This window comes from Myodes glareolus, chromosome 7 (assembly GCF_982192425.1).
Source record: "Myodes glareolus chromosome 7, mMyoGla1.1, whole genome shotgun sequence".
NCBI classification, from domain to species: domain Eukaryota; kingdom Metazoa; phylum Chordata; class Mammalia; order Rodentia; family Cricetidae; genus Myodes; species Myodes glareolus.
In genome coordinates, this window is record NC_142032.1 from 101903917 (window position 1) to 101927806 (window position 23890).

The window sequence follows — 23890 nt, forward strand, 5'->3', positions numbered from 1 at the left end:
CTACCACCAGGGACAACTTTGGCTACTGACACACATTAAAGTAAAGTAGTCTCAGTGGAGACTACGATTAAAACCCAAATACTCCTTCTCAGTTCACTAAGCAGCCAATATGCTGGACAGCAATGTGTGTCAATGGTATCGCTCCTTCCCAAATAAAGACTTGGGTCGTTTTAACGGAGGGGAGGAGGGGGGACGGGACTGGAATACGAAAGTACTATCTGTGGGTGAAGAAAATTTGGAATGAGTGATAGTGTGAATCTTCAAACATTTATCAGCGTAGGAGTTGAGGCAGCTATCTACACCTATCAGTCAGCCTGTGTGCACACGTACCAACAGATCCCTAGGGTAGGTGTGTCAATCCAGCGTGCAAACAAAAACAGAGCGCCATCTACTGTTATATAACCAAATAGACACCGACTTTTCCCCTGCCCTATCTGGGGAGAAGAATCTTTTCTGGCCTGAGGACTGCAGGAAACAGCAACACGTCTTCATGGGTGTGAAGATGTCGTCTTCTGGGGTCTACAGCTCTCTTCGTCACGTCAGATGCCTGACTCTGTTTTTCATTCTGCTTTCTGGGGCTGTTTGTGTTCCTGGAATCAAATCCTACCACAGCAGCACAATCCAGACAGTATATGTCACCTGGTGGCCTTTCTCTAAGAAAATCTCTCCTAAGTAGGACTAAAAATTTCAAAACATGAGATGCTTTTATGTTTTCTAAATAAAATAAATATCAAGGAAATTTCAACCGATTTTTTTTTAGCGTGTTATAAATGCAGTCGATGCCCACAAATCCCAACTCCTTTCATTGGGACAACACCTATCTTAACATCATAAGGAATCAATTCTTCACCCCAGACTATTTGAGAAAAGGGGAGAAAAATCGGAAGATAGAGTAACGGGAAATGAACTTAATTACAGTACACTGCACAATTAATATATGCTAATAAAAATGGTGGCGGGATCTTTTAAACCCCAGGTTTTAAAGAACTTCCAGTCTTGTGGGAAGGAATCCATTCCTGGGAGTAGCAAGCAGATGGCGGTTCATTCCTCTCCATCCAGACCTCTTCTCCCAGATGCTCCCAAGTGTGAGCTGAAGACCAGTGTCCGAGACAAGAGATCGGTATCCTGTAGGTTACGTGCTGGGAAATGAGACGAGGAGGCCTCAGAGAGAACACAGTACTCAAAACAGTCGCAGGACTGCAGTTTCCTCCGCCTGTGCTTGGCTGACAGTGGCTTCTAGCACCTCTGACCTCTTTCCTCGCAGTCCCCGCCCCGTCTCCGCCCTCCCCTTGCTCCACCCTCTTCCTTCTGAGAGGAAACTGAAAGTGAAATTTAGGGATCAGGCTTGTGCAGCGAAGCTGAGAGCGGTGGCCAATGCTGAGGATCCTGGTAAGGTGAGTGAGGCTGGGATCCCCGGCCCACGTGGGACGGCTCTCTCCTCCGCCCCAGATTCGGGGAGCCCCCTCCCACCAGCATCTCCCACCCCAAACTGCGGACCCACCTGCTGCTTCTCTTCTGCAGAGTTCTCTAGTTCCAGCCCTGCCGTGGGGGCTGGGCTCTGAAAGTGACTTTCCAGGGCCCCGGAAGGGACTGCCTGGTGGCCGGTGCCTGAGCTGAGACTGGGGGCTGGTAAAGGTGGGAGAAGCAGGTTGTGACCTAGCCCAGAGGGGAGCTCAGGGAAACCCCTGCCCCTTGAGAACCCTTGCTAGAGGTAAGTGCTAGCCATTTAGAATCTTCTACTAGGAATTTATGTGGGTTTAAGACACTCAGCGCCCTAAAAGAAGTTGAGTCAGGTACTAGCTTAGAGAAGAGCCCAGTTAGTGCTCCCCACAAATGAGTATGGATGAGTACATATATTCATATAAGTACATAAACATTTATATGGGGGACCATGTGGGCATGCCTACATTGATGCATTTGTGCTCAAGTGTATTTTTTATATAAGCACATATTAGGTTAAATAAAAACAGCTATGTATCTATGTACATACATACATACATACAATGCAACCCTCATGGCTGGGAATGTGCTCTTAGACAGTGTCCTAATGAGTGCACATCTTGAAGTACACGTGCATGAGCCTGAGAGGGGAGCTAATGGCACACCTAGGCTGTATGGTATAGCGTATCTGTTGTTTACTTAGCACATACGCAGCCCTTCATATTCGACCACACGCCTTGTGTAATGAGTAACTGCGGACTCCCTGACTCCTGTGCTTATTGTCAGAATTAATGAAGACTAACATAAGCATGTAGCACCCCGCTGGAATGTGGCAGGTCCAGGGTAAATATGGCGTCCGGTAAATAGCCAGTACTGCTGGGGTTAACATGGAGGCGTGACATGAGACAGTGTGTGGGAGAAGTCTGGCCCCTGACAGTTAGCAGGGATGGACGTGGTGAAGGAGGACTTGTATTAACAGCATTATCACCGCCAATTTTCTGTGCCTCTTCTGGAGACTCAGTTTCCCCTTCTGCCTGACTGATTGCTGGGTCAGACTGTGGAGGAGAGGCTGCTGTTACCAGGTTGATATTCTTGCCTTCTTTCGTTTCTCCCTCCCATGTCATTCTCCCATGCGTTTTCCGTTGCATTATTTTGGGGAGTTTTAGTTTGGTCTTGCTTTTGCTTTTGTCTTGCAAACTTTCATTTTATCTCTTCCCTTCCCCTCTCTGCACTCCTCAAAATTCTACAGCCTCAAAAATGTCTCTGGAAAAGATGTGGGAGGACGTCACCTGTGCTATCTGTCTGGATCCCATGGTGGAGCCAATGAGTATCGAATGTGGCCATAGCTTCTGCAAGGAATGCATTTCTGAGGTTGGGAAAGACGGAGGCGGTTCATGTCCCGAGTGCCGGCAACACTTTGTGCTCAGAAACCTCAGGCCCAACCGACATATAGCCAACATGATAGAAAACCTTAAAAGAACAGCCGAGGATGCCAAGAAGGGCAGCCCGGAAGACTGCTGCATGAAGCATGGAGAGAAACTTCAAGTGTTCTGTGAGGAAGATGGACAGGCCCTTTGCTGGGTATGTGCCCAGTCTGGGAAACATCGTGACCACACTAAGGTCCCTATTGAAGAGGCTGCTCAGGTATACCAGGTGAGGCCTTAGCACAGAGATACGTGTGGGTTTAAAATGATGGCCTATGAACGCTCCCCAGAACAGTGACTGAGAGTCACCCCTATAGTGGAGAAGTTGGGGAATAGAGGGTTATTTTCTTCGTTCACTGAGAGGAGCTTATACATCAAACACAAGCTTATTTCTCAGGAGCAGAGGCTATCATGGGTCTGCCACACGGGTCATGTGTTTTGGCTTCCTGGTGAACTAGAGATGTAACGACCCAGACCCCATCCCCCGTCAGTGTAGCTCTGTTTTGTAAGACATACTAGGGTTTCCCCAAAGTCTTCCCATCCCCTCCTCCACATCTCTAGCTGGTGACTAACCTGCCGCCTTTCTCTGCAGGAGAAGCTCCGCGTGGCTTTAGAAAAACTGAGGAAAGGGAAAGAATTGGCCGAGGAGCTGGAAATGGATCTTGCAAAGCAGAGAACAGACTGGAAGGTAAGGATGGGCTGGGTCCCAGGTCTTGACCTCAAGCGAGCATTAACCATGACTGTGCCTCTCCAAGGGGTGGGAGACTTGTTATATAGGTCACTCCCCAAGAACCGTCCACACTATATCCCTAGATAGAAATTTAAAGGAGGGAGGGAGGGAGGGAGGAAGAAACTTGAAATCAGATGAGATTTCTTCCAATCTGGCACAAAGATCAAGAATTACTGGAGAAAGTGTAAGAAGGTCACTCCGTTCCTTCTGACCCGTCTCAGTGGATAATGCTCTTGGGATAACAGGATCAACGCTGTAGTTTCTGGGTCTGAGGTATCCTGAGAGTATCCCAGCTGTGCCCTTTAGACAAAGGCTGGTGGGGAACACCTCGAAGAGATCTATGTAAGTCTGATGTAGGACGCCCACCTGATTCAGTGGCTGCTTAGTGGCAACCAGGTTATTAGTTCAAAGCCTAATAAAGAATTAAAGCCTGTTATTTTGGTAATTTGCTGGTAGAAAATGGGATACATTTGAAAATGACAAGGAACACAAGGGCTCACAACAATCACGGACCCTAAAAGAGGAAATGGGATTAGCAAAAACTGAATCAACTGTGGTGGCAAAGAGGTCATCCTGGGGTGGGAGAGGTGACCCTCCTGTCCTGGGGCCATTGTTGTGCTCCAGGGCTTAGGAACAGTGCATTGTTGGAAGTCACAGGTTTGTGACTTGTTGAGATAGATAGATAAAGGGACTCACATGGGTGTTACATGAGTTTCGGAAGAAACGTTGAAAAATGACTGTTGGTTCCAGAAATTGTGAAGCTGTAACTTACTACAGCCCCAGCCCTAGTGTGTTTCCCTGATAGTCCCAAAGGCCGTGTGTGTGCTGAGAGCATGCTCTGTGTGCAATATGGGTGTGTGTGTGCAAGCCTATTCCTAGACATAAACAGAGGGATAGGTGACCAGGGAACAGAAACACCTCCCCACCAAAGCCTGGGAAACTTTATTAAAAATAAAAATGTAAAACTCCTGTCTTTGCCTTGCCACGCAGAGGAACGTGGAAATACAGAAGTCGAGGATTCATTCGGAGTTTGTACACCAGAATAGTTTGCTGGCCAAGGAGGAGCAGAGGCAGCTGCAGAAGCTGGAGAAGGATGAACGGGAGCATCTGAGGGTCCTGGGGGAGAAGGAGATTGAGCTAGCTGAGAAGAATCAGGCCCTGCAGGAGCTGATCACAGAGCTGGAGCGGAGGAGCCGGGGTTCCAACCTGGAGCTGCTGCAGGTACGACCCCCCCCACCCCTACCCCCACCCCCCACCCCAGCACAAGCTTCCGGAGTTGCCAGAGATATCTGGAACCACTCTTAAAGCAAGCGCCACCTTAGTCCTTGGGATACTCTTAGATAAACTGAACCGTGTACCCAGGAGTGGCTTCCATTTCAGGAGAAAGTACTCCATGTAGCAAGCAATAGACAGACATCCCGGGACGCTGCAGCAGTGCCCGCGTGTGGGAGCTGGAGCACCGCCCTAATACACGTCACTGGGGTGCAGTGCTGCGGGGTGCAGTGCTGCGGATCTCCAGTGGTTTGTTTGTTTCTTCTAAAAGAATTAAATGAGAAAATCCATTCTGGTCCTTAGACAAGCAGCCATGTTTTAAAGAATATAATTTATAAAACTCTGGTTTCCTTCCTCTACTCAGCTTCTCGTTTATGAAGCCATGGAGCGTGGACAGGAATGTGCCCTAACGTTAGTCGGAACTGCTGCGTTTTAATTCTTTGTGTTCTCTGTGAGCCACCTGCGTGTGTTTTAGCTTCTCCTGCTCTGCAAATAGGTCTCACTCTTTCCCAAAATAAAATTAGCTTTAAAATAATTTTTTTCCAGAGCACATTAACTAAGAAATTATGCATTGGGTGCTACTATTTTTTTTCTCATTTTTTTTCCGTAATGATAACTATGGAATCCTAAACAGCACGCAGACGGCTTACTATGGTTGAGGTAAGTGCTACTGTGATCCCATCCCATGGATGAGGAAACTAAGGGGCAGAGACTTGATAGACAGTGAGAAAGTCAAGTTAAATGTTTAAGTAGTAAGAGGCAAAATTAAGATGACACACAGATCTTAGGATCGCGTAGATTCCACAGCCATCCCGCGTCTACATTGGAACACTGTGGACTAGATGGCCTTTCTCCCTCTTCCATCACTGTGCCTTCAGTCAGATGCCAGCAGACAGTTCTCTGGGGTTTGTTCAGAAGGCTTTCTCTTGCCTGTCACTGAGCTGGGCTCCCTAGTGCCTTTTGACTGAGCCTAGGAGCCTGTCGGTTCCAACATTATATCTGTCACTCTCCGGGAACGAGGATTCTCACTTAAGCTCCCTCTAAATATGGCAGAGGATTAGCCACAGCACAGGACAAAGCTTCCAACCAGCCGACCCTTCCTCCCCGAACTCCTCAAGCCCATAACTGGCAAGGAACTCTTCTGGATACCCTACCTCAGCCGTTCATTCTCTCCCGGAAGCTGCTTCTGGGTTTCAGTTGGGTTTTGCTATTTATTTTCCTCTTCTTCCATCTCCATGGTCAATCGCCCTCCTCCAAGAACCTAGCCCTTCTAATTTGTTTTCTCAATCAGTCTTTAAACCCTTGGCCACATCCTAACTACAGCCATGTTGGATCCTAGATATTCTATGAGCAGTCACTTGTCCTTTCCGCTGAGTCAACAGGAATCACCTGTGGTTCACGGGAACAGTGCAGAGCACAGTCCCGAGGAAACATGGGTAATGTCACGTGCCTGGGAAGTTAGGTCTCAGTGATCGATCAGAAATTCCAGAATTGACTCTATGTCTCTTCTCTCCTCAGGAGGTGAGGATTGTCCTAGAAAGGTAAGGAGAGGTTTCCTCAGTTAGAAAAGGGATCGGGAGCTGGCGTACATAGGAGTGGTTACTGAGCTAGGCGCACACGCTCTGGGAGTTTTCCCAGACAGCCCTGTTCTCGAGACCTGGTCCTGTCTGAAATGTTCTCGGGCCTCAAAAGGACATCTCAGCTGATGAGTTTTCTGACGTAGTTAGACTGTATCATCTTTATACATTAAAGTCCTCCACAGACAAACGAAAAAGAAAAAATGGGGGGGGGGGAGGCAATCTGAGCATGCTGGGACTCCAGGTTCTTCACAGAAGAACCCAGCCTACAGGAGTACATACAATGACTTAGTGGTGACCTCTGGCTTCGGGAAGAAATGGGGATTTCTTTGAGTTTCCTAGAACTTGGAACTCTGAAATTGTTTCTTTCCTTTCACATGGACATCGAATGCATGAGTATTTGTAAATTTGTATTGAATTTAGTTATCAGAGGTGTCCATGATGAATGTCGTTAGGCCCCGAGGTAGAAGACGGGAGTGCCAAGTACGATTCTCAAACTCTTCTTTTCCCCCAGGAGTGGATCCTTGAACCTGGACACGTTAGATGTTACCTCCCCAGACCTGACAAATGCGTGCCATGTGCCAGGGCGGAAGAAGATGCTGAGGACATGTTGGGGTGAGGTGATTTCTAGGAACTGTGGGCTTGAACATAAGGGGCCAGTGGGGGTCATGGGGAGCACAGGATGGTAGCATGTGGAAAAGCCAGGTGGAGCAAAGACACACAGGTGAGGTCTCCTCTCACATCAGAGGAAGGGCCAGGATCGCTGTGGGTCCTTTCCTCACATAGTGAAGTTCAGGGTCACCCCTCCTCTTTGAGTTCACATGAATCCCCTCACTACAGGCAGAGTTGCTGGCCCCACCAGGGCTTAACTGTGACCTATGACCTTCTTTCCGCAGTCCATATCACTCTGGATCGCAACACAGCCAACCCATGGCTCATCATCCCAAAGGATAGGAGACAAGTGAGGCTTGGAGATACCCGTCAGAATGTGCCTGAAAATACGGAGAGATTTGATAATTACCCCATGGTGCTAGGTGCCCAGAGATTCACCTCTGGGAAGATTTACTGGGAGGTAGATGTGACTGGAAAGGAGGCCTGGGATCTGGGGGTTTGCCGAGAGTCTGTGCAGAGGAAGGGGCTGTTTTCACTCAGTCCTGAGAACGGCTTCTGGACCATTTGGCTGTGGAAGAAAGACAACTACGAGGCTGGCACCACCCCCCAAACCCCTCTTCACCTTCAGGTGCCTCCGTGCCAAGTTGGGGTCTTTGTAGACTGTGAGGCTGGAATTGTCTCCTTCTATAACATCACTGACCGTGGTTCCCTCATCTACACCTTCTCGGAGTGTGACTTTGCCGGACCCCTGCGGCCCTTTTTCAATGTCAGTTTCAATGATGGTGGAGGAAACTCAGCCCCTCTGAAGCTCTGTCCACTGAAGATGTGATGGTCGGACTCGGTGCCGACTGACAGCACTTTGTGGATACTGTTACCTGTCATGACCGAGTCCAATGACTACTGTTTCCTCCTCCCCATCACGACCGAGGACCAATGACTACTGAAGGCAGTTCCTGGAGACTGTTACTTCCTGTTGGTGTTCCTGCCATGAACTCTGCCTTTTTTGCCCATCCGGCTGGAACCATGTCACACCCTCATCTCTTTAGAGGAGTCAGAGCCCCAGAATGAAGGCCTTAGCTGGAGGCAATGGAAAGTCAATGTCAACTCACCTTCAACATCAATATTCCCACCGTAGGTTCCTTAATGACTCCCTCCAGTGAGACAGTCTCCTCACAGTGGACTCAAACTCTTCTATCTCAGTCAAAACCATATTTCTGACTCCTTCGTGTAACTTCCCTTGTTTTCTTTTCTCTGTTTCTTGGCTATTACCTTTGGCCGCTTACCTATCTATTCCTGTATCGTCCACGGCTTGCCAAAAGGCGTCCTAAGAAACTGTGCCTCTGTTCTTAGTTCTGTTGAAGCCCAGATATGTGTATTTAACATTGTACGTCTTTTAGTTTGGATTGGGGGTTTTTGTTACCTGAGGTTTGTTTGTTTGTTTGTTTTTTAATTTTGTTTGTTTGTTTGTTCTCCCTGCCCCCGGAATGCCAACACACTTCATCTATAAACTAGGTCAGAAATATTTTCCAGTGTGACAAACCAAAGTCAGAATAAAATAGTGAAAGGCAAGAGCTGAATATAGCAATGATGGTGTACTCGTGTCCCCAGTGATGGCCGAAGGCTAGGTAGAAACTGAAATTAGTACCTGAACTAGAACACGAATATATCCAGAGCTTAAAAAATACTGTAAGAAGATTTAAAATGAAGGATGGATAAATGTACAATAAAGAAAATTCAGGGTTGTTTTTAATTCAGTCAGTAGTTCCAGAAGATTTTCTGTACAGTGTGGGTGAAAACAACCGTGACCCAACAGCTGCCAAAGTCAAGAAACCGCAGCTGCTCCCTTGCCGCTCCGACTCAAACCAAAGAAACCTCTCCGTTGTAGCAGTGCAGGGTCGCAGAGACCCAGCTCAGCACGGAACTTCAGCCAGTAAAGGTTAACCCGGTGTGTCTGTGTGTCTGTGTCTGTGTGTGTGTAGACAGCTGGATGAGACCCAGCTCAGCACAGAACTTCAGCCTGTAAAGGTTAACCCGGGTGTGTGTGTCTGTGTGTGTGTAGACAGCTAAGATGAGAGTGCCCCGTTGGTGCAACAGGTCAGAGTATTGAAGCTTACTGCCGACGACAACTTACCTCAGAAAGCTGAAAGACTCATTAAACTGACTGGCTAGGAAGATGAGCAGAGGACTAGAGACATCCTCTGTGTCTAATGAAGATGTCTACATCATAATCTTGTAATAAAGAGGCCCAGAATCAAACAGGAAAAGGATCAACAGCAGAAAACAGAAAAGGACTAGCAGAAAACATCTGTGTTTCTTTCATTCCAAATCTTGTTTAACAGTGTGTGTGTGTGTGTTCTCTTTCATTATCCGTTGACATAAATGCTTGTTCAGAAGCATGCACATCGTGTGCAACTGAAGATTATTTTTGTGACAAACTGAATATGCCCTTCCAATAGATTCTACATCCAGAAACAGAGTTGACAACATTTCAGCAGATCCAAATGGGTTCCTTTCAAGTCATAACTCATAGGGTAATTGCTAACTTCATATTTATAAAAAAGCATCATTGGTTTATTGTAATCCTTTGACTACAAGTTAAATTATTTAAAAGCTTTTTCTGCTTTCTCCTATGTCTAGCTTAATTTTACTTCATAGTGTTCATAATTCAATATTATATAGGTAAGACTCATCCCTCTTTTAGTCTATGTGTCTTTTACATCATGTATCTTTTTTTGAAGATTTATTTATTTTCTTATTTATTATGTACACAGTGTTCTGCCTGCATGTATGCCTGCAGACCAGAAGAGGGCACCAGATCTCATTACAGATGGTTGTGAGTCACCATGTGGTTGCTAGGAATTGAATTCTCTTAACCTCTTGAGCCATCTTTCCAGCCCTACATCATAATCTTGTTACCATTCATTTCCTCATCCCTTTACATCATCCCTCTGCCCCTGCACACAAATAAAACAAAATTAAAGAGAAATAAAATAAAGGAAAAAATTAAAAATTCATCATGGAAACTGCAGTGTGACACAGTGAGTCACACCGTAAACCCCTTTATATATTTTTACTTCAAGTGCTCATTGCAAAGAGTCATTGGTCTGGTTCGAGGTCTCTGGTTTCTACCACACTATCCATGCTGGACCCTCGCTAGGGCTCCTCCTGGTTATCTTGTTGTTATTCTGTGTTGTGAGATCCTGCAGCTTAGGGTCTGCAGGCCAGGTTCCTTCACATGCTTCAGCAGATCACAGATGGGACAGATGTTTGGGCAGACCAGTTCATAACCTTAGGTCAGCTGTAGGGTTGGTCCACCAGATGAGAAATGGGGACAGCTCTCCCATGCTTACGACTTTGGGGCCGGCTCACCTACACCTGAACTAACAGGGTTGGCTCTCCCACTCCTAGAACCACAAGGCCAGCTCTCCCACCTGCCTCAGACCTTCGTTCCTTTTATTATCAGTGCAATCCATTCTTTTTCTTTGCTAGCCACAGCTCATTGCTTGAGCATATGCCAGTTCATTTATTCCATTGTTGATGATACAGAAGTAATTTCCAGCTTGGGGCTATTAAATAGGTAAACATTTTCTTTATAAATATACTTAGAAAAATATAAAACATAAAGATGCCTACTACATTACCCCAAAGATGAGAGTGAACATTATCAGCCAGAATTTCTGTGAAGTCTTACAAAATTTCTTCCCACTGAAGTAACCTTGCCTGGCATTCTTGATTTCACATATATGTTTTATGCAATGAATATTAATTTTATATCTTTGTGCAGATATGTACATATTCTAATGAACATTGGGGTAAAGACTCCCAGGAATATATGATGGTCTGTCAGTTATGATGGCTTCCCTCACAATTATTTTTATCTTACAGTGTGCAAAAACACACATACAGCCATTGTGATTTTTACTTTAAGTATCTCAAGATTTTTTGAGATAACCAACATTTATTATAAAATGGGCTTTGAGTTAGATGATTTTGCCCATCTGAAAACAGTTAAAGTAAGCCAGGCCAAATTCCTATGTTCCCTGTCTGAAACAGAGTCTACTTGCTGTCGGTACATCTGCTGTGTGTTTCATGAAATACTCAGATATTGTACAAAGATGTCAGTAGTTAAAAAGAGTTCATTGGTAAGAGATGTTCCTAAAGAGTAGTGACAGTCTGTCTAAATACTGGACAGAAAGGAGATCCTAGGAAGGGAAAATTCAGAGAGCAGAACAGAGCCAAGAGTGAGGCTTCAGGCATGAGGACATCGCCGTGGAGCTAGAGACACAGTAGGAAAGTCAGCTAATGGCTCAGCGGGTAGACTGAAGGAGGGACAGACGCGAGTCTGGAGTCTATAGACTGTCTGGTTTGTGGAAAAACATGAAAAATGAAGCATTAGCTATAAAATTGATCTTTCTTCTTTGTGTTCTGTCTCGACATTGACACTAGAAACAATGGTTTCCTGCTGGTGGGAGGGAACGGTGACAGTGATGTCACTCTCAGTTCCCCAGAGTCCAAACACTGCGCCCCACAGGGTTATCTCACTCACTGCGTCATGCAGCGGTTACCTGAGAAATGAAAGATCTCCAAGCACTAACTCTAGTTTTGATTAATATTGTCACTGAAAGTCAAATAAAGCCTGTTGATTTTCCTGAACTTCTTTCAGTGTACCACCATCCTTCAAATGGACAGACATAAAAAATATTAAAGAAACATTATATCTGTGCTGGCTCCATCCAGACAAAAATCAGCACGAGGAGAGATGGGCACAAAGCTCCACCCCTACCTGAGGAGCATTTGGTAGTTGGTGGCTGCCAGCAGAGTCAGTTTTCTCCAAGGAAGTGGACCCTGGTGGGCAGCCCACTCTCAATGAGAGCCATATCTCCAAGAGTATGTGAACATAAACAATACCTGGTGAGTTTTGAAGGAGGAGGAGAGGACACAGAGGAAGACAGCAGAGAGGGAAGATTTGGAAGGTGTGAGGAGAGGGAGTAAATATGATCAAAATACATTGCATCAAATTCTCAAAGAAATAATCTTAAAGTGAGGGTAAAAAGAAGCAATATATAAAAACTTTAAAGATACTAAAGAAAAAAGAAGGAAATTTTTAAATATACTTACAATTTATTCTGCAGTATATGTAACAAAAATCCTGTTTATAGGTCAGTCATGTCACAGTCTAAGGATAAAGATACGATCAGAGTACAATCAAGAAATACGAAGACTGTGACAAGTCTGCAAACTGAAATGTGGTGTTTTTACATTAAACGTTTATTAAGCTGTAATGTTCACAATGTTTTAATTCAGTCCTAGTCAATCTACAGAGACGTCTAATATGAAAGTTAATGATTAATAAGTAAGAGGAATGTATCCATCACTGTACAAAACAATAATAAGCCTTATGTTTTTTTCTGTGCAAGATGTTCATAGAACCAACCTCCCAACTAAGATACGCACATAAGCGTGTACACACCCCCACTATGTTCACAAGAATGGCTTTCTATTGCACCAAGCTACATGCTCCATGAAATTTCTAATTTAAATGTGTTTTAGTGAAAATAAATGTATATACACAATTACATTACTCTGGATTCAATGTGGATGTTTTCATTGTGCTGCATTAGTAAAATTCATTATAAGTGAAACTTTCTTCTTCTTTTAGTTACTTTGGTGTGGGCATCCCTCTATTAAAGATGTCCCAAACATATCCTAAGAAGACTTTCTGTGAAAATAAGTAATTTGCCCAAGGATTAATAGATCACCATCATCATCAACACCACCACCATCTTCATCAACAACGAAGTCGGGATTCAGTCCCGACTCAAAAGCCCATGCTTCATTAATGGCGAATCAATCCCACACCAGTTATGTTTTAAGGGGGTATTTATTTTGGGGGGTAAACTTACATGCACATAAACCATCAGGAAAGGAACCTAGTCGCTGGAGCAGGAGCCGGAACCAAGCGCCAGAACCAAGAGGCCGAGCCGAGGCTTGCCACTCTTCTTTTAAAGAGAAATATGCCACACCCCAGTGGGCTGGTATTTCAGCGGCTATTGGCTGACAGAGCGGAAGGCGGTCCTGCAGCACTGTGGGCTCGTGCTTCAGTGACTATTGGCTGAAGCAGCGGAAGGTACTCCCGCAGCACTTCATAAACACTATCCTTTTTTGATCACATGGCAAAGTGACTCTGAAAGTCAGGACAAGTCTCTTTGTATACTCTCCATGGAAGTCTAAATTCATTCTTTATTCTTTGCAAAGTAGGTAACGCAAGGTAAAGTTCCGTATGGTAAACATGCCACCTGATAATTAACCCAACTCAGCATAGTTTCCACTGTGAAGCCAAAGTACTAAGTACACACTCGCGAATCTGCCTGGTTTTGATCCCCTAGATGATGGGATTCAGCATGGGAGGGGCCAACACGCAGACATTGGCCAGTAGAGTGTGGATATGGAGAGGAACGTGGTGCCCAAACCTCTGGGTAACTATGGTAAAAATGTCAGGCAAGTAAAATATGGAAATGACATCAAGGTGGGATCCACATGTACCCAGAGCCTTTTGCCAGGCTCCTCTGGAGGGAAGATGGAAGACGGCCTAGAGAAGGAGGCTGTGGGAGACTAAGATCAGCGGGGCACAGTCCTAGAGTAGAGAGGAGAACACACACGCCATACCAACCATTGACACTGACATCAGCACAGGCAAACTTAGCATCAGCCATGTGCTCACAGTAGGTGTGTGGCAGCACGCTGCTGTGGCAGAAAGACAGCCGCTTCACCGGGAACACATCGGGGAGTATCCCACAGAAGCGTCTCAGGCCCACAGCCAGGCCGATCCTAGCAGCCACCACGTGACTGAGCTCTGTGTCATAGGGCAGTGGGTCACAGATAGCGGTCACATAGTGGTCAAATGCCGTGGACAGCAGAGTCCCTGATTCAGCAATGAAGGTGGCAGTGGATGAAGAGGATCTGAGTGGCACAGCCATCGAGGGAAATTGCTCCAGCGTGAAGCCAGCATATGGCCAGAGCCTTGGGCACAGTGGCAGGAGACAGGATGAGGTCAGCCCAGCCAGCGCAGAGGAAGAGGTGCATGGGTTGATAGAGGCTGCGTTCAGTGTTGATGACAGGATGAGGACACTGTTTCCAAAGAGAGCAACCAGGTAGGAGATATAGAAGGGGAGAGATCCATGCGTGTTGGTCTTCCAGGCCAGGGATGCCAGCAGAATAGAGTGAATGACCGGATCCCGTGTCATTAAAAGTTGCCATGGTTATCTGCACACTGGAGTACAGGATATGACAGTCCCTTCTCGTCCCGAAAACCTACATGGGTTGAGGAGGACAGAACAGGTCATTTTTCACTGGATAGAACAACAAATTTATCAGACAATTATAACATTCAGACTCCTAGTTGAAGGAGGAACCTGCTGATGGAGCCCCTCATCTCCAGGACCCTCGCTCATTACCTGCAAGTTGAGTTGTGTACACTGTCATTGTTTCCCTCTTCCTCCTCTGGAAGACTGGTTCCATCTGAGGGCTGAACCCCAACCCTCTCTGCCTCTCCACGTTAACCCAGCACTCTAACGATGTTCCTCTCCTGCCCATTCACAAGCACAAGTTCCCATCTCCCTGCAGCGCAAACACTGCACTGTGTGACGTTCTCTAGAACGGTCTACTAGGCCACAATGACCAAAGCTCATGGCACCTTTCATTTCTCTACCTGTAATCTCCAATCTCTGTCACTTACGCTTCTTAATTCTATAATAGTGATCATTTAATACCTGAATATTGAATATATTTCTTTTCTCTAAACCTCACACCAAAGCTATGAAATTGAAACTACCACAGTTTTGTACAAGAAACTGACAGTTTCACAAACAATTTGTTCAAACATTCTGTTAGTAGCCAGGCTATTATTTGAATAGAAGTTTAGGTAGCATCAAATTTCCTTTAAATTTAAAGACCTCCTTTGGACCAGCAAGCTGACTCAGTGTATGAAAGGTGCCTGCTGCCAAACCACAACATGACTTCAATCGCTAGAATCCGCACAGGGGAAGGAGAGAACTGACGCCCAAGTCATCCTCTGGCCTCTACATGCATGCCGTGGCATGTGCATAACTACACACATATGCACACCAAATAGATAAATACCATACAATAAAAATATTTCAAACCTCCATTCCCTTATGTTGACTACCCAAACCATATTTTGAGGGCTTCCATCCCACTCCTCACCAACTCTAGTTATGCTACAGCTTCAGAAGGGCGTCTGACAGTGTGGTACAGGCCAAAATAACATGAACATTTGAGCCATCTGTGTTCAGTCCCACCTCTGCCAGCTGCATGCAGAGACAACACACATGCGCTCACACACATGCACACACGCACACACACCACACACCACACACACATGCATACTCACACATACACGCACACACACCACACTCAGTTCCGAACCTACCTTAGCCTGACTCTAGGCAACAACGGAGACCTGAGATGAGGAACAGTTCACTGTCTGGAATTGGGCCTCCTTGAAGCGCCACGGTGGCCCTGGATGCCACCAGAGACCAAGTCAGTATTGGTGGCCCACGCTGCTGCACCATGCCACGAAGAAACCTGAGACCCGTGTAGACATAAGCCGTCGCTGTGGATGCCGGATGCTTTGGAGATGTCCGTGGGCTTTGCTGCCTCGGGGTGCCATGTTGATGTGACTGACGTGTGTACACCACCTAAGGCCTTGTCTAGGAGGCTCATAGCCCCTGTAGCTGCTGAGAGCCAGAGTAGGTCAGTGGTCCCGATACAGGTGTCTACTGCCCGTGTTACCACGGAAGCCCATGCCAATGCTGTGGTCTAGGCTTCTGCCCAGAGTGATGTACACAGGCAAGTTGGCCCCTCCCTTCACCACCCCACAAAACCGTGACAGTAACAGACAGTGGCGTGGGCTCAGGCCACCGCACGGCTCTGCTCAGCTGGTGACTGCGGGCATGGGCGCAGGCAGAGAAAGACTCATCTTTCCTTGGGAGACTGGCCACTAGGAATCTGATCGTGTTCCAGAAAACATATGGACAACACAAAATAGACTTTTTTCCCTTGGGGTGGAAAGGTCATAGGGGAGAGGAAGCAGACGTGGGAAGACTGGGAGGTCTGTGAACAGAATACATGATGTGAAATTCACAAATAATCAATTAAAAATAATTTTAAAATATTGTATGTATACACACACACACATTGTTTCATTCAGCTATAAAAGGAGCGAAATCACAAAGTTTGCAGAGACTTGGATACAACTGGAGATCATCATGTTAGGCAAAATAAGTCAGAGTCAGAAAGGCAAACATCTCCTTTTCTCTCATTTGTGAACCCGAGGTTTTAGATGCATGAAATCACACGTATGTGACATACATAACTACACATGTTTATGATGTGAAAGTTGAAGTAAGGCTAGAAGAATGTGCGAAGGGGAAGGGAAGCAAAGGGAAAATGAGAAAATGGGGTGGGCACACTGGCGAGACATGAATACTTGAACAAGAGTGGAGCCCAGCACGGCACAGCGAGTACACAGTAACAAAGCTATGCATCTTAAACTCCAAGTGTTCCCATCCCGTTCCTGATCTGAGACCTTGAGAAGCTATCACAGTTCCCCTAGTGGAGTTTATCCGCAAAGAGAGTCATTGAGATAAACAGTTTGGCTCAACATTGCTCAGCTACCAGGGCTGCAGAGTTCACCTCATATGTGACTAGAAGGTTGAGAATACAACAGATCGTGAGTCACTTGGTCTCAGATGTGTTTGGTCTTGAACCCATAGGTGATGGGAGTCAACACTGGTGGAGCCAGAATGCAAGCACTGGCAGGCAGGACGTGGATATCAGTTGCAGTGTGGGGGGTTGAGACGATCACAGGCCCATGAAAGGGTATGATGACACAGACATGGGACCCACAGGACTAGAGCTTTGTGGCAAGCATCTTGGGATGGGAGGTAGAAGATGGCATGGAGAACTGGTATGTAAGAAATAAATATTAGCACAACATCTAAAGTGACTGTGGACATTAAAACAAAAGATCCATAGCAGATATTTACTTGAATGCCAACAAGCAAACTTGGACAAGCCAGTGTGTTCACGAGCTGTATGGAGAAGACTGCTGGTTCTGCAAAACATTAGTCTTTTCAAAAGCAATACTGTGGGGAAAATTGTACCATGACTTCTCAGAAAGACGATTCCTCCAATTTTCCCAATCAGAGAGTTTGGGAGAAGAGTGGTGTATTTCAGGGGGTAGCAAATGGCAATGTAACGGCCAAATGTCATCGCCAGCAAGATCCCTGACTCAGAGATGAAGGTGGAACGGTTGGTGATACAGGGATCCGGAGAAGTCTCCCCAGCATGGAACCAGAAAATGGCCAAGGCCTGGGAACCATGCGGGTGGAGAGGGCAATGTCTGCTCACACCAGCACGCAGAGGAAGAGGTCCATGTGTCCATGGAGACCAGGCCTTGTGAGGATAATGAAGATGAGCAAGCTGTTCCCAAGCAGGGCAGTGACGTGGGAAATGAAGAAGGGGAGGGAGACCCACATGCGCTGGTCCTCTAGGCCAGGGATGCCCAGCAGGCAGAAAAGTGTATAGCCGAGACCAGTGCAGTATCCATTGATATATGCGACCTTCCACGGAGAACTGAAATCTTATGCTGTGCCCAAAGGTGGTTTCTATGATCCCAGAGTCATATAGCACTTTCCTACCGTGCTTCACAGCTGGCGTGCCTGGAACTATATCAGATGACCAGCTGAATAAGATATGAATGCATCTTTGAAGAGACAGAAATATTACAGCCAGGTCAAACTTTGCATAGCTAATTGAAATAATATGCTAACTGAACAGATTAGTGTACAGTAAGAAGTCTATGGGACCCCACCGGGAAAGTAACTTACTCTGCTCAACTGAAGGATCTGATTTGGCCCAAATCCTATTGTGGGCATCTGCTGCCACAAGTCAATCAACTGCTCACCAAGAGTAAAACTATATGCACCCTGAGGGAAGTCAATGAGGTATACAAACACCAGAGAGGCCCGAATCCAGCTCTGTGCATCACACTCCTGAACAGAAGCAGAAGAGATGCAGATAAAGTCCAATAGTTGTATGTAAGTAGGAAGAGGTGCTAGGAAGGCTTCCAGGTGTCAGGGGTGCCCAGGGCTTCTGGATAGCAAAGCATCAAAGTCTTATTTTAACTGTCTTCACTTAGTTTGATCTTAATTGATTTTGAACTTCATTTTTCATTGTGCACTTCTGGACTCTAGCACGTAAAAATGCTGAATGAAATTTTAAGTCTGTGCTATTTAGTGAAAAGATTTTGAAGTATTGATGTTTCTCTGGGGACTATAGAGTAGAATTATTATGAGTCTAGTCATGGCCTTTCTTCTGAAGCTGTTCTGTGACTTCTCCTGGGATGTTGAGAACAAACATCTTACTCGTCAGAAGCAGTCAGTGATAACTGGCCCAAGATATGATTCCACCCAAGTCCAACTTGGCAAATGAACAAGTTTAATGAGGTTAGGAGTTGGATGGGGTCACTACCAGTAGCATGGAGGACACAGAAACCCAACCCAGTATGGGCTATGACTCATAAAAACCACATCCTTGGAACCCCCTGCCTGACAGGCAGTTTGACACAATTGAGAGTCACTTGTAAACAGAAGTTTCTGTCCCACCTAGTCCTACATCCTTTCAGTCCCAAATAAATACTCAGAGGCTTATATTAATTATCAACTGGTTGGCCTATTATCTCAGGCTTATTACTAGCTAGCTCTTACAACTTAAATTAACTCATAATTCTTATCTATACTTAGCCATGTGGCTTGGTACCTTTTCTCAGTGAGGCAGCACTTCCTCTGCATCTGACTGCTGATTGACACTTTCTCTTCCCAGAATTCTCCTAGTCTGGTCACCCCACCTATACTTCCTTCCTGGCTACTGACCAATCAGCATTTTATTAAACCAGTATGGGTGACAAATCTTTACAGTGTACAAGAGCATTACCCCACAGAGCCTCTCTTTCCCAGTAGTCGTTACTACTTACGTGGCCTTGTAGGGACCCTGTGAATGGTGTTGGTTTTGAGTACTTTCCTGAGATTTCACATTCTATTCACTCTCCCTGAGTCTTATAGCCTCCCTCTAGGATGAAATGTTGCAGTTCAAGGACAATTACTATATAACAAAAGTCTACTTTTATTTTTATTAATATGGCAACATTGGCTTTCAATTGATTAGTGTTTCCATGGTATAGAATTTTTCATATTCTTACAGTTAATGTTTCTGCCTCAAAGCTTACGATGTTCTTGCCATTGGTAGGATGCATAAAGAAGCAATGTTAGTTGACTGCTGACCTGAAAATCCTAAGTGTTCTTTGGAATACCCACACGTAAACACAGAATGCACACTGTTCTGCTTCTGCTCACATCAACTCTCACTCTATTTGTTTTCTCTTTACTCTCATGATTTTTACTTCTTTAACTTTCTGTCATGTCAAATGAGTTAATCACCATTATATTCCGTCTTATTAATTTTTAAATTACATGCAAGTCTATGTGTAAATAAGGGCACAATGCCCATGTGTGCATTGGCCTGGAGACCAGAAGTAGCAAATGCCTTGGAACTGGAATTACGTGAGGTTGTGAGCTGTATGAATGCATACTAGAACTGAACTCAGGTCCTCTGCAGGAGCAGCACATTTCCCTCTGCTAGCATTCTGCTGGTGTGTTTGAAAACATAAACACAGGGTCTGGGCTTGAAAGTGAAAAGGCATTTGCTCTGTGACATCACTAGCATGTGACTACTTTCAACAGGCACCCTTTCCTGCTTTCTAGATGCCCCTCGACAGAAGAATGGATAAGGAAAATGCGGTACATTTACACAATGGAGTACTACACAGCAGTACTTTGCCTGAAATTTGCCGGCAAATGGATGGATCTAGGGGAAAAAAAAAAAACACATTGAGTGAGGTAACCCAGGCACAGAAAGACAAATATAATATGTATTCATTCATGAGTGGCTTCTAGACATAAAACAAACAAACAAAAAATAGCCTATGGGCCACAACCCCAGAAATATTAGGCAACAAAGAGGATCCTAAGAGAGACATACATGGATCTACATAGGAAAGTGAAAAAGACAAGATCTCCTAAGCAAATCGGGAGCCTGGGGGTCATAGGAGAGGGTAAAAAGGGAGAGGGGAGGAAGGGAAGGGAAGGGATACCTTTGGAGAAAAAGGTATCACTCAATAAAAGCAATGAAAAAAATTTTAAAAATTAAAAAGAAATAATAACAGAGCCCAAAGTCACTGGTCCAGGATGTCACGTAACTAAAATAAGGAACATGAAGGAATGAAATGTTCTATGTGGTGGCCCAGAGATGCCATTAATGTCTCAGACCTTGAGAAACTCCATGAAGCGAATCCCAGGCAACAGAGTGTTCTCATTCACTTTGTTCCAAAACTCAGGCTAGTATCATGGGAACGTGATGTCTGGAAACAACCCCATGTACCCCAGAGTTTTCACAGGAGTTTCTTTGTTCAGTAGAGTACGTGAGAACACAACACTGCTCTCACGGGTACCAAACCAGAGAGTAAGCTCTACAACCTCCCTGGTAAAGTCTCTGAAGATGCAAAATTGACTGCGCTATCTGTCTGGTGACCTGTCCCATCCACCAGTTCCAAACACCACTCCATAGATAACTATGTATTCCAAAACCTGAGTTCTGAGGTTTTGGCCCAAATTCACTTATGTTTTGTAAACAAGATATGAATTACCTGCTCCTGGATGTGCTTGGTCTTCATTCCATAAATGATGGGGTTCAACATAGGTGGTGCCAGAATGCAGACATTAGCCAGCAGGATGTGGTTATGAGGTGGAGTGGGGCTCCCAAACCTCTGAGTGAGAGTCGTGAAGATCCCAGACCCATAAAAGAAGATAACGATACAAACATGGGAGCCTCGAGTGCTGAGCGCTTTGTGGCGAGCATCCTGGAAAGGCATGCCGAAGACGGCATGGAGGATAAGCGCATAGGAAGCAGAAATTAACACAGCATCTAAGACCACTGCTGACATGAGAACAAAAACCCATACCAAATGTTTACTTGGATGTTATTACAAGCATACTTAGCCAAGTCTATGTTCACAAAAAGTATGAGGGAAGATACTATTTTTTTCAGAAAGTCAGTCTTTTCAGGAGAAATATTATGGGGAAAATTGTACCATAACTTCTCAGAAAAATTATTCCTCCAATTTTCCCAATCAGAGAGTTTGGGAGAAGAGTGGTGTATTTCAGGGGGTAGCAAATGGTGATGTAACGGCCAAATGCCATCGCCAGCAAGATCCCTGACTCAGAGACGAAGGTGGAATGGTTGGTGAAGCAGGGATCCGGAGAAGTCTCCCCAGCATGGAACCAGAAAATGGCCAAGGCCTGGGAACCATGTGGGTGGAGAGGACAATGTCTGCTCACACCAGCATGCAGAGGAAGAGGTCCATGGGCCCATGGAGACCAGGCCTTGTGAGGATAATGAAGATGTGCAGGCTGTTCCCAAGCAGGGCAGTGATGTAGGAAATGAAGAAGGGGAGGGAGATCCACATGTGCTGGTCCTCTAGGCCAGGAATGCCCAGCAGGCGGAAGACTGTGTGACTTACAACAGTGTGGTTCAAGGTGGTCATGCCAAGAAAGCCCTGCAGACCCCAAATCTTCCAGTTCACAGACTTGGGAGAAAACATGTACTTCCTTTAGTTTTTGTTGATAATCACTGGGAGTTTTCATTGTGTTCCACACCTTCCATCTTCTTTGAATATGTAAATAAGAAACACACCAAGACAAAAGATGATCTATGCTCCAATGAGTGACATCCACATAGAATTATAAAAAAATAAGAGATATTAGTCTCAGTCACAAAGAATCAAACACACACAGGGTGAGTCACTTATGCCTGGAGGGCTTGCCTTGAATGTCAGAGGTGAGATCATAACCTGAATAACAGAAGAAAGGAGAAACAGTGTGAGTTAGTGCACAGCAAGGCACAGTGTGGTTCTGAAGCGGTGTGAGTTAGTGCACAGCAAGGCACAGTGTGGTTCTGAAGCGGTGTGAGTTAGTGCACAGCAAGGCACAGTGTGGTTCTGAAGCGGTGTGAGTTAGTGCACAGCAATGCACAGTGTGGTTCTGAAGCGGTGTGAGTTAGTGCACAGCAAGGCACAGTATGATTTTGAAATATTTTCCATCCAAAGTAGCCAGGGTGGAGGGAGGACAGAAGAGAGCCAAGGAGATAGCCATATGGTCTTGAGCACACCTTCTTCCTCAATCCTTAACCTTGACAGGTCTCAAAGCAGGAATTAAAATGATTGATGACCCCCTCCCATGTATGTTTACTAAAACCTTAACACTCGACCCTAAACAACCAGTGATGTTCCAAGAATACAACAGGTCTGAGTGTGAGACAAGCCCAGAGGAAAGAGTCACACTTATTAACCATCATTTGACCCAGGGCTGCACACTTCCTTTGTTCCTCATGCAGGGAACGGCCATCCAAGGTGTTTCCCCCTGCTTCCCTGCTTGTAATTAGAAAGCATTGCGTGAGAACCACTCACCAAACAACGAAAAAGCAACCGACACAAATGAGATTTGAAAGTTCTCTGACTTCACTGTTTACTTATGAAGACACACAGGAGACTCTTTTTTTTAGACTTTTTTCTTTTATTTTATTTTCTGAGATTGTAATATAATTAAGCATTTCTCTAATCCCTTGTCTCCTCCAGGCTCTCCCATATATCCTTTCTTGTTCTCTTTCAAATTCATGGCTTCTTTTTTCAATAATTGCTATTACATGCATATATATTCCTATATATTATATATACCTATATATTATATATATTATAAACAAATATATATTCCCAAATATAACCTACTCAGTTTGCATAATGTTACTTGTAGATATGTTTTCAGGACTAATCATCTGGTTTTGGTGTGCTAGCCAATAGTCTTTCCAGGGGGCACTATTTCTCCCATTCTCTGTACTTCTTAATTGCCTCTAGTTTTTGTGGACAGGTTAATTTTAAGAAGAAGCAATGACCTGGCTCATGTGCCTGATATGAGGTTCTCCACGCTCACTGTAGTGAACCAAGCCACCAATGAACCAAATTATAAAGATAATCATTGTTTGGGGCATAGGGTGGATTACAGTTCTTGTTATTTGGAAACAAACAGGGAATTTCATTGCTTCCCAAAATATAGTTCTTCATTCATTAGCCTAATCCTTCAGCAAACATGTTTTTAAGCAATAACCAGTGGTTTTGTTTTGTTTAGAGGGTGTCAGGCTTTAGATCTAGACACAGACTTATAGCTAGAGAGAAGGGAGGACAGGCAAGCCAATAGCTTCTGCCAAGGCTCTGGGCAGCTGCTTTCTGAGAGCACCGTCTGGAAAGAGTCGAACTCATCCTGCAGTTGTAATGATGAAGAAATCTGAGGACACGAAGGGATACGTTTTCACCGATACCTCAGTAGCTGCTATTTGTCTTCTGCTCTTTAACATTGCTCCTTCAGCTCCCACTGTCCGCTGTGGCTCTCTTCTTGAGGGGAAAACCGGTTCCCACTTGTCTTCTCCACCTGCCAAGTTGCCCTGGCTGCCAATGTCAATCCCAGGACAAGTGACCATGCCCTGTGCCCCTCAGAGATCTTTTCACATGAAAGGTGTCTGCAGTCTTGTGTCAGAACATTTTACATCTTCTCTCCCCTGTCATCCTATTAGAGCCTCTGCCATATCCCCAGCTGCTTCTCCTCACTTTTCCAAATGTTCCCTTTGACCCCTGCGCTCTCTGCTTCCCT

The 23890-nt window shown here is 45.3% G+C and overlaps 1 protein-coding gene and 3 pseudogenes across 3 annotated transcripts; 1 reads left to right on the forward strand and 3 right to left on the reverse strand.

Annotated features, from left to right (window-relative positions):
- The first annotated feature begins 1297 nt into the window (after positions 1-1297).
- Positions 1298-8809, forward strand: Trim21 (tripartite motif containing 21). 3 transcript variants are annotated; one of them, XM_087908634.1, is made up of 8 exons: positions 1313-1394; positions 1522-1711; positions 2690-3093; positions 3457-3552; positions 4585-4815; positions 6385-6407; positions 6958-7058; positions 7340-8809. In XM_087908634.1, the coding sequence occupies exons 3-8, from the start codon at positions 2698-2700 to the stop codon at positions 7882-7884; spliced, it is 1392 nt and encodes a 463-aa protein (XP_087764760.1). In that variant the 5' UTR covers positions 1313-1394; positions 1522-1711; positions 2690-2697; the 3' UTR covers positions 7885-8809. The 3 variants fall into 3 exon arrangements, with proteins under 3 accessions (XP_087764759.1, XP_087764761.1, XP_087764760.1); XM_087908633.1 differs by lacking the exon at positions 1522-1711 and having other exon boundaries at positions 1298-1394; XM_087908635.1 differs by lacking the exon at positions 1522-1711 and having other exon boundaries at positions 1298-1394; positions 2690-3021.
- A 3400-nt stretch (positions 8810-12209) lies between these two features.
- On the reverse strand, positions 12210-14340 carry LOC125397342 (olfactory receptor 52B4-like; annotated as a pseudogene).
- A 2430-nt stretch (positions 14341-16770) lies between these two features.
- On the reverse strand, positions 16771-20476 carry LOC125397272 (olfactory receptor 52B4-like; annotated as a pseudogene).
- A 329-nt stretch (positions 20477-20805) lies between these two features.
- Positions 20806-21735, reverse strand: LOC125397379 (olfactory receptor 52B4-like; annotated as a pseudogene).
- Between the last annotated feature and the right edge of the window lie 2155 nt (positions 21736-23890).

What these genes read in the sequence shown, in the direction of transcription:
- Trim21 (XM_087908633.1), top strand. Translation starts at nt 2,698, where the DNA reads ATGTCTCTGGAAAAGATGTGGGAGGACGTCACCTGTGCTATCTGTCTG. An exon ending in AGGCTGCTCAGGTATACCAG is followed by an intron (nt 3,094 to 3,456) that starts GTGAGGCCTTAG and finishes CTTTCTCTGCAG; the next exon opens with GAGAAGCTCCGCGTGGCTTT. An exon ending in CCAACCTGGAGCTGCTGCAG is followed by an intron (nt 4,816 to 6,384) that starts GTACGACCCCCC and finishes TTCTCTCCTCAG; the next exon opens with GAGGTGAGGATTGTCCTAGA.